Genomic DNA, 10,308 nt, shown 5'->3' on the forward strand with positions numbered 1-10,308 from the left:
GCTCAGTTGTCATCATGTATCATTCGGTGCCACGTACGACTCACGTTGCAAGACATCCATCGCTTGCTTATCGAGTTAAAATTCTTAGAAATGTTTGCTTGTTGGGTGCCTGGTGGCTCAGACAGTGACGGGCCAACTTCAGCTTAGGTCACGATCCGGCAGTCTGTGGGTTTGAGCCCCGCGTCGGGCTCTGTGCTGACAGCTCGGAGCCTGGAGCCTGCTTTGCATTATTGGCATTATGGCTATCCAGCACATCTCTTTGGTAGGGAAATGTGTGTTTTCAGTTAGATTTTGAAACATTGGGCACATGTCCCGAACTCTCACACCCCCAAGGAAACAGCCACTGCGCTGGGGACCTGAGTCCCATAAAGCATCTCCCCGGAGGAGTTCTGCAGCATACTTTTTCTGATGGGCTTGGTTTACAGGGTGTGAGAGACTCAAGCCAGCCCGTGCAGTCATGTGGTGGAATTTCCAAGTCACAGGCAGCTGAGAGCCTCTTCTCTTACATCTCTTTCTGTTTTTTTTTTTTTTTTTTTTTTTTCTTACGGAGTTAAATTGAGGAAACAGATCAGTGGGTTCTGGGCAGAAGGTCAGGCGTGGAAGGAAGAATGAGAAGCTTCTGAATGCCCTCACTCAGGGATCCATGTCTGTCTGCACACCCCTGGTGCCCGACAGGCCAGGCTTTGGTGGGGAGCACCGCGGCCTCTGGGAGTCAAGCAGGCACAGATGTCAAAGGAGGCGTGTTTAAGCTTGTCAAGTTGGAGATGTGGTCTAGACCTACACATCTGGTTGTGTAAATAAAGTTTTATTGGAACACAACCACACACACTTGCATTTGCCTCTGGTCCCTTTCACGTGACAACATCAGGATTGAGTTGTGACAGAGCCCATGTGGCCTGTGAAACTCAAAATATTTACTATCTGGCCTTTTATGAAAAAAGGTTTGCTGACCCCTATTCTAGGCTGGCAGTGTGCTGTCTGATAGAAATAATAATGTGAGGGGCTCCTGGGTGGCTCAGTCGGTTGAGCGGCCGGCTTCACCTCAGGTCATTATCTCACAGTTTGTGAATTCAAGCCCCACATCAGGCTCTGCGCTGACAGCTCAGAGCTCAGAGCCTGGAATCGGCTTTGGATTCTGTGTCTCCCTCTCTCTGCCCCTCCCCCACTCACACTCTTTCTCTCTCTCTCACTCTCAAAAAATGAATAAAATGTTAAAAAGAAAGAAAGAAAGAAAGAAAGAAAGAAAGAAAAGAAAGAAAGAAAGAAAGAAAGAAAGAAAGAAAGAATAATGTGAGCCACACACACTTTCAAGTGGCCACACTGGAAAGAAAACCAAAATGGAAAGATGTCTTCTCTCATCCCTCCCGTTGGACATTGTACAGGAGTGGTACTGGCTAATGCAATAAGACAAGAAAAATTAAACCCAAGGTGTACAGATTGGAAAGGTTACCTCTGGAAGGGAGAACAAGAAGCTTTTTTTTCTTTTTTCTTTTATTCCCATCCATATTTCCTCTGTGAATGTATTATTTTGAAAATAAAGCCAAGTTCAGGTGTCGAATGAACTTGGGTTGGGTAGCAACTGGCTATACTTTCTATAGGGTGATTTAGCACTTTGATCTTTGTATTTTCTTGGCTCTTCTGAGTTCTTTGTGATTCTCCTCCAAACAGGGGCCCGGGGTGTGGGGAGGAGATGTGGGGAAGGAGAAGGGGGCAGAACGGACACAGGCAGGTGGGAACATTTGTGGTGCAAGGGTGTCCCATCTCAACTGACACAGGATGCTTCTGTTCTCACTTTGGCCACTGGGTTCTGGTGTTCTATAAACCTTTCGCCTTTCTATTTTGTGACAGTGGCCACTTTGTACAACCCACCAACCCAAATGTAGCAACAATGCAAGAAGATGTCCTGTACCACTTCCATCTCAGCACCAGCACGCATGATCTCCCTGCTATGTTTGGAGATGTGAAGGTAAAAGGCAGGGCTGTTGATTCTGGGGATTTGTCTTAACATCAGTCTCGTCATAGGTGATACTGGTAGACATGGGCACAGAGGACAAGTTCATCAAGTTATATCTTCAGATTTTTGCTAACCGTTGCTTTTAAAATATGTAAACTAATGAGTTTATGAAGGAAACCTTGTAAGTTCTGCCATATTGGTGCCTAAATAATCTCTTATAAATTCAGTGTGTAATGGAAACCATATAAAATAAATTTCCTAATGCTCCACTCTGAGAAAAGGAGTTACAAAACATTCTGTAGAGGAACAAGGGAGAATAAGCGAGTAATTACACGTGTCTCCTTGTAATTTAAAGTGCATGTTTGTTCTTTTAATGGCTTACTTGGCTGAATGCAACTTCTAGCCCATTTCCCCCACAGAGTCCTGAGTTCCTCAGTGTTGGTTTATCCTGGCACAGGACTTTTGAAATGTCTGATCCCTGTGGGTAAAGATGGACTAATGTTTAGATTCAAAATCAAAACAATGAATGACTCAAAATTTCCCTGCTTCTCCACGGGTCTGTCTTAGCAGCCAGCGTATTCCTTTCCAGCTATGAGATGACTCCCCATGTATTCTTTTTTTTATGAGAGGTATTTTCTCTGGTTACTTAGAACTAATAGTATTTTCTTAATTGGGGTATAATTAACATATGGTGTTAAATTAGTTTCAGGTGCACAATATCATGACTCAACAATTCTGTACATCTCTCAGTGCTCGCCATGATAATGTGATCATCATCTGTCATCAATGTTATTACCATCCTGTTGAGTATATTCCCTATGCCATACTTTTCATCTCCATGACTCATTTATTTTGTACCCGAAAGTCTGTGCCTCTCAATCCTCCTTACCTCTTCCCCCATCCCCCCTACACTCTCCCCTCTGGTAACCACCAGTTTGTTCTCTGTACTTAAAGTCTGTTTTTTTTTTTTTGTTGGTCTCTTTTTTCTTAATCAGTTAGCTTTGTTTCCTAAATTCCACATGTGAGTGAAATCATATGGTATTTATCTTTTTTGGACAGACTTATTTCACTTAGTGTTATACTCTCTAGCTCCATCCATGTTGTTGCAAATGGCAAATCTCATTCTTTTTTTATGGCTGAGTAATATCCCATTGTATGTGGACACACACACACACGTGTGCGCACACACACACACATTTATTCATTTATTTGTATCTTCTTTATCCATTCATCTGTCCATGGACACTTGTGTTGCTTCGATGTATAGCTATTATAAATAAATCTGCCATAAACATAAGGATGTATATAACTTCTTGAATTAGTGTTTTTGTTTTCTTTGGGTAAATACTCCGTAGTAGAATTATTGGATCATATGATTTTTCTACTTTTAATTTTATTTTTTTATCTTTCTTAAAGTTTATTTATTTATTTATTTATTTTGAGAGAGAGAGAGAGAGACAGAGTAAGCGAGTTTGAGCAGGGGATGGGTAGAGGGAGAGACAGAATCCCAAGCAGGCTCCATGCTGTCAGCGCAGAGCCCAAAGTGGGGCTCGATTTCATGAACTGTGAGATCATGACCAGAGCTGAAACCAAGAGCCGGAACCTTCACCCACCGAGTCACCCAGGTGCCCCCTATTTTTAACTTTTTCAGGACCCTCCATACTGTTTTCCAGAGTGGCTGTACCAGTTTGCATTCTCATCAACAGTGCTCGAGGGCTCCCCTTTCTCCACATCTTCACCAACACTTGTTGTTTCTTGTGTTGTTGATTTTAGCTACTCTGACAGGTGGGAGGTGGTATCTCATTGTGGTTTTGATTCGCATCTCCCTGATGATGAGTGTTGTGGAGCCTCTTTTCATGTGTCTGTTGGCCATGTGGAAGTCTTCTTTGGAAAAATGTCTATTAAGGTCATTTTTTGAAATGGGATTATTTTGTTTTTGTTTTTTTTGTTGTTGTTGCTTTAAAGTTTATTTATTTTGAGAGAGAGAGAAAACACAAGTTGGGGAGGGGCAGAAAGAGAGAGGGAGAGAGAGAATCTCTCTCTGTGCTGTCTACACTGTCAGCACAGAGCCTGGTGCAGGGCTTGAACTCACGAACTATGGGATCATGACCGAGATCAAGAGCCAGATGCTTAACCAACTGCGCTACCCAGGCACCCCTAAAATGGGGTTATTTGGTTTCTTTGCTGTTGAGTTGTATAAATTCCTTATATGTTTTGGAGACTAACTCCTATGGGATGTGGCATTTGCAGATATCAGTGGGTTGCTTTGTCCTTCTGTTGTCGTTTTTCTTTGCTGTGCATTGTGTTCTTAATGTATTTACTTTCCATGCGTTTGAATTTAACCTTTCTAGGTGGTGGGGATTTCTTTTGTCATGTTTAGAAACTAATAATTCTTTCATCATCAAACTCCTTAAAACCAGCTCATTTACTTTTTCTTCTTGTGTAAAACAAAATGGAAAGTAAGACTGTATATATAATACTTTGCAGATTTTAAGTTTTACTTCTCTGAGCGCCACTCACGCACCTGATTTCTACCAGTTTCCGACTCCCACTGGGCCCTTGGCTCTTTCCATACTTTGGCCGTTTGGCTCTTGGACGTCTGGGTGGGAGATGTTGGTTAGAAGCCCATTGTACAGATGGGCTGGGGGGCCCCGGTCGCACGGTGAGGCTCCCTCCAGGACATCGGCCGAGCTGTGCACTTGATGGACAGAGGCCGGGCAGGCATGGAACCTCGAATTAGCTCCCCAGAGATAACAAGGGTCTGGTTTCCCTGTGTCGTGCAGAACTGTGACCCGGCATTTCTCACACTGAGCGAGTGTGCATCACGCACAAGCCTCTGCATCACTCACAATAGCACACGTAACTGGGCTCCCCGGACACAGGAGCTGTGAGGCCTTTTTTCCCAGCAATGTCTAGGTGATGCTAATGTCTGCATCTAGGTAGCACCCTTCATGGTGCTCTGTGCCTGTGCTGACGGGGCTCTGTTCTCTGGCTGCAGTTCGTGTGTGTCGGGGGAAGCCCCACCCGGATGGAAGCGTTCACCAAATACATGGCCAAGGAGCTGGGCCTTGACCACCCAGGTGCAGAATATCCCAACATCTGCGTGGGGACCGATCGCTACGTCATGTTCAAAGTGGGCCCCGTGCTGTCTGTCAGCGTGAGTACCTGCCCTGACGGTGGGCTTGGGCCTGGGGCTCCGCAAGCCCCCTGTCACCCCCGCCTCCTGCTCTCTGCACACACACAGGCCTGGTCCCCTCGACACCTGTTTATGCTGTCGGGCTGGGGGCAGGGTGAGACGTCTCTAGCAGCGTGAACCGTCCAGAGCACTCCAGTGTGTGGAGACGGTGTTCAGTTCCAGATAGTTCGTGGAGGCAGGAGCTATGCAAGGTCACACGTGATCAACATAGGTGCGAGAGCTCGCCCCAGCCTTGGGAGCAGTGCCTGTGCGTGTGTGGGCACTCGGGAAGGGCTTAGTGGGAGATGTGCCCTAGGAGGGCCTCTGAAATAGACCAGCGAGGTGGCGGGCACCCAGTAGCCAAGGTACCGGCCGTTACTTTTTGAGGCAGAAGCAGAGAGCGCAGGGAGAGAAGCAGGACATGTAAAACTGTGACAGTTGTGCGTGGCGTGGGCATCTGTGCAGCGTCTCCGGCCGGTGGGGACGCTCCTTACCTGGCGCTTAAGTAGCGGGCTGTTGCTTCCCCGCCAAGCCTCCATTTCCTGGGCTGCTACCTGCTTCGCAGATGTGGGGACCAGCTGTGCGACCCCTTCATGCAAACGTTTGCATTTCCCAAAGTGTCAATAGTTTTAATTAATTAGTTTATTTATTTTGAGAGAGAGAGTACAGGGGAGGGGCAGAGAGAGAGGGGGATCCCAAGCAGGGTTGGTGCTGGCAGCACAGAGCCCGATGTACGGCTCGAACTCATGAACCATGAGATCATGACCTGAGCCGAAGTCAAGAATCGGACGCTCACTGCACTGAGCCCCCCCCAGGCGCCCCAGTAGGTTTTAGGTTTATACTTGGAAGGTCATGTCATCTCCCTGCCGGTGCGCGATGCACAGAGAGCGCCCTGGCCGCCCCCTCGCCCCGCCTCCTGTCCCCCCCCCACCAGGTAACGCGACGTCCCTCCCGGTTCTAGCACGGCATCGGCATCCCTTCTACCTCAGTCATGCTGCACGAGCTCATCAAGCTTCTGTACCACGCCCGCTGCTCCGACGTCACTGTCATCCGCATCGGCACCTCGGGTGGGATCGGTGAGTGTGCCAAGGGCCTCCGCCCAGGGCCAGTGTCCCCGCTGCAGACCCAGTGTGGGGCGGGCTTGGGTACGAAGAGCTCTCTACCCAGCTTTGTTCAAGGAAGCTGGCTGGCAGGAGGCACGAAGAGAAGCTCTCGTTGTTTCCGGTTCGGCCGGGACCACTAGGCCCAAGTAGGTAGCGGAAGGGCCCTAAGCCCAGCGTGTGCAGAGCCTCCTCCTTTTGGGAGCGACCGTGGAGTCTCCTTGTCTGCCTGCCTCTCTCCGTGCCTTCTAACCGCTTCTTCTCTGCCTCTCTCCTGTCCCCTGCGCTCCCCAATCCCTGCAAGGATTCAAGCACCTTAGGAGAAAACCAACAGGAAACTCAAAGACAGAGATGGAACCCAAAGTTAAGATAAGTGTCCTTAAGTTGCCTAAAGGGTCCCCAGGCCAACCTGAACGGGTTTTGTTTTGTCCCTGAAAGCCACAAAGAGAACAAAGAGAACAGGATGTTGTAAGAAAGCCAAGGCTGAGTTCAGAGCCAAGGCCCCTGGGGCACATTTGCTTTATAGAAGCTGATCATTCTCTGACTCAGACATTCCCGCCCTGTGCCCCTGTGCCTGGTGGGCGTCTCCCTGCGGGGAACTGCCTGGGGGGCTTGGAGCCCGGAGGAGCCTATACCGGCTGTTACTGGTTCTGCCCTGCACGTGTGGGGTTGTGACCTCTCCTTGACTGACCGCACTTCTGGAATTTAGGTTTTCTGACCAGGGGCGGAGACTGCAGTAGACCCCAAATCTTCTGGATGCATTATCCCGTTTTCTCATGTATACAGACAGATTGCTGTGTAAATACCGGTGCTTGAAGGATTAGAAGTCAATGTTTAAGCTGTTCTCAGGGAAGAGTACGGGTGCCTGAATGGTTTTGGTCTCGGCCCCGGTGCCGTCCGCCAGATGGATACTCACAGCGTGTGCACATCACACCAGTGTCTGCCAAAGACCCTAAAGATCTGAGTTTGAGTTCTTGCTCTGGAGGGATTTTTACAGTTGATGATCAGAGAGCGTGGTGGAACACGTGGTGTCGATTTTGAGTCCCCTAAAATAGCCCCATAAAAAACAGCCACTAGAGAGCTGACCCAGACCCCAGATGATGCTGGTGACAACGCATGGTGTGGCATCTCCACAAATTCCAGCCAGCATAAGGGTGGTGGGCGGGTGCCGGGGCACCACTTGGGAAGAAGCACAGGGTCGTGAGAACAAACAGCCCCCCTCCCCCCCCCCCCCCCCCCCCCCACGTAGCCAGCAGGGACTCTGAGGAAGGGGAGGGGCTCACACACCCCAGCTTGAGGGTGACTGGACATCAGAAAGGGCATGAACTCCCCAGGCTAATGAAGGAAGGGGAGCGCTGAGCACCATTCAGTTTCAACCCCAGCGTGGGACCAGCTGCAGAGAGGAGGGTCTCGATGACCAGGAGGGACCAAAACAGCACGGGAGAGAAAGTCCAGATAAACATGCAGGGGCGGAGAACATACTTTGTAATGTTTCATGAAAACAGCCACTCTGGGGGCTCTAGAACCATCCACTGGCTTCCTCCTCCTCCATTCCTAATGTTTAGGAAACCCAATTTCCCATTCGGATAAGTATCAGGAAAGGCTCGTGGTCAAATCCCACACGAAGCTATTGTAAGATCAAGGAATGAGAGCCAAGGAATGACCCTACAAATAGCAAAATACCCCAGGAAGGTGTGCCCAGAAAGCATTCGACGTGGAACCTAGTAACACGCGGATGAAAGGAGAGCAGGATGGGTTGGGAATCAGTCGTTGCCCGAGCTGGGTTTGGGACGCACAAGATTTCTTGCCTATGTTTGTAGTTCCTTGAAATATTACATAATGAGAAAGCACAAAACTGGGACCAGTTTGGCACATTGTGGTCACCTGAGCGGCGGGGTGCCAGTTACAGAGTGGTGGCTGGAAGGCGCGGCACATCAGGCAGGGACAGGGCCTCCTGGCAATTTCTTTTTCTTTGCTCTTTGCTCTTCCATATTCTCTGCCTCTATCATCAGAAAAAGAAAAGAAAAATGCTAATGTCTTACCTCAGTCATCAGAAAAAGAATTTGATGCAGAAAATCGATCCTTAGCGATTTCCTCTTCGAACATTACAGGGCATCCTGGTATTTTCTGGTGTAGATGGGTCATTTTCCTTTCTGCTCTGCGGTGCCCTCCCTGTCTGCCCCGTGTGGCCACGACGTCTGCTTCTCCCTCCAGGTTTGGAGCCTGGCTCTGTGGTCATCACCCGCCAGGCGGTGGATGCCTCCTTCAAGCCCGTGTTCGAGCAGATGGTCCTGGGGAAGCGGGTGGTTCATAGGACACACCTGGATGAGCGGCTCGCGCAGGAGCTGATGCAGTGCGGTGCAGACCTGCGGGAGTTCCCCACGGTCCTGGGGAACACTATGTGCACCTCTGACTTCTATGAAGGTGACGGGGACGGGCCTGGCCTCCCAGGGGTGGGGGCGGGGGACTCCTGCACGGGGGAGGGTCTCCGTCACTCCTGGGCTCCTGTCTCTTCAATGTTTCCATGGCATTCATAGCGCTCTGCTTATGAGTGGGCGGTTTGGGCTCCAGGGCGGTCAGGGCCTGGGGGGATCCAAAGTGTCCCCGTGTCCCGGCGGGAAGCACGTCGCAGGCACGCAGTAGGCCCTTACTGCGTGCAAGTAGTGAGCACACCCAAGTCAACGCTGGCACGTCTCCATGTGTCTTCAGGGCAAGGGCGTCTGGATGGTGCCCTCTGCTCCTACTCAGAGAAGGACAAGCAGGAGTACTTGGAGGCGGCCCACGCGGCCGGCATCCGCAACATTGAGATGGAGTCTTCGGTCCTGGCTGCCATGTGCAGCGCGTGCGGCCTCCAAGGTGGGTGAGCATTTGGTCACGGGGGTCCTTCCTCCAGGGCTCAGCCTCCAGGCCCCGTCCGGGCCCTCCTCCTGCCCCTACCACCCACCAGCCCCGAGGCACGTGTGGACGGGTTGGCATCGTCCAGCCCTGTGCTCAGACACCCTTGACCGTCACACAGTCTGCTGCAGGGCCCTCAGGAGCCCCCGGGCCTCTAAGTGGGATGAGAAAGACCCACCTCGGCTCAGGTCAGGAAGCTGCCAGCGCAGCTGAGGGTTCCACCCCCGAGTTCCTCGTGTCCCCGGCAGGGTCCAGCTCTGCCTTCCAGAATCCCCGGAAGCCTGGCCTTGGAAGGCAGGATAGGGCTCCTCCCACCCCAAGCCAGTCCTGGGATTTGCTCGAGAGCTTCTTTTGGAAGTGAAGGCTGAGGGGTTGATCCTGCGGGGACAGCAGAGGGGATGCCTCGGCCGGGGTCAGCAAGGCAAGCTGGAAACCCAGCACTTTGTGTGGATGTGGCGTTTGGTCTCTGCAGTGGCCGTGGTCTGTGTCACTCTGCTGAACCGCCTGGAAGGGGACCAGGTCAAAAGTCCTCATGAAGTGCTGGTCGAGTACCAGGAGCGGCCGCAGCGCCTGGTGGGTCACTTCATCAAGAAGCGCCTCGCGGCTGCCGGAAACCCCCGGGATCTCTGAAGACGCCAAGTTGCAGTTGCTATAAATAAAATCAGCACCCAGGTGCCAGGCTGGCTCAGCTCTCAGGGTCCTGAGTTTGAGCCCCACGTTGGGGATGCAGATTACTGAAATAAATAATCTTTTTAAAAAATCACCTTCAAAATCTCCTTTTGTACGTCTTTGTGCTCATTTTAAAATTTGGAATTTAGGGAATTGGATTGTATTTCAGAGGCAAAGAATCCTGCATTAATGACACAAGTGGCTTTTTTTAATGTTTATTTGTTCTGAGAGAGAGAAAAAACATGAGTGGGGGAGGGACAGAGAGAGGGAGAGAGAGAATCCCAAGCAGGCTCTATGTTCAGCACAGAGCTGGAGTGGGGCTCAAACTCCTGAACCGTGAGATCATGACCTGAGCTGAAATCAAGAGTCGGAGTGAGGCAGCCCCCGCCCGGGTCTGGTGTAGGATCAGGCAGTGCGGAAGGTCTGTGTAGATGCTGATTTTCTGAGGCAGGTGCCAGCTGTGCATCGGGGCCAAGGGCTTTCCAGCCCCCCAAGACTCAGAGGGAACATGAGTC

At 50.5% G+C, this 10,308-nt stretch overlaps 1 protein-coding gene across 6 annotated transcripts in view; it reads left to right on the plus strand.

Moving 5' to 3' along the window:
* UPP1 (uridine phosphorylase 1) overlaps positions 1-9,877 on the plus strand; it is a 29,241-nt gene extending 19,364 nt beyond the window's left edge. For 4 of the 6 annotated variants that reach the window (XM_043588431.1, XM_043588429.1, XM_043588432.1 and 1 more), the window contains 6 exons: positions 1,849-1,966; positions 4,953-5,111; positions 6,091-6,205; positions 8,444-8,653; positions 8,939-9,085; positions 9,597-9,877. In XM_043588431.1, the coding sequence (XP_043444366.1) occupies positions 1,849-1,966; positions 4,953-5,111; positions 6,091-6,205; positions 8,444-8,653; positions 8,939-9,085; positions 9,597-9,754 (907 nt within the window). In that variant the 3' untranslated portion in view covers positions 9,755-9,877. Of the gene's footprint in view, positions 1-1,848; positions 1,967-4,952; positions 5,112-6,090; positions 6,206-6,666; positions 7,008-8,443; positions 8,654-8,938; positions 9,086-9,596 lie in introns of those variants that run through there. The other 2 variants (XM_043588434.1, XM_043588435.1) reach the window with 2 other exon arrangements.
* The last annotated feature ends 431 nt before the right edge of the window (positions 9,878-10,308 follow it).

The sequence above is a fragment of the Prionailurus bengalensis genome, chromosome A2 (assembly GCF_016509475.1).
Source record: "Prionailurus bengalensis isolate Pbe53 chromosome A2, Fcat_Pben_1.1_paternal_pri, whole genome shotgun sequence".
Taxonomy (NCBI): domain Eukaryota; kingdom Metazoa; phylum Chordata; class Mammalia; order Carnivora; family Felidae; genus Prionailurus; species Prionailurus bengalensis.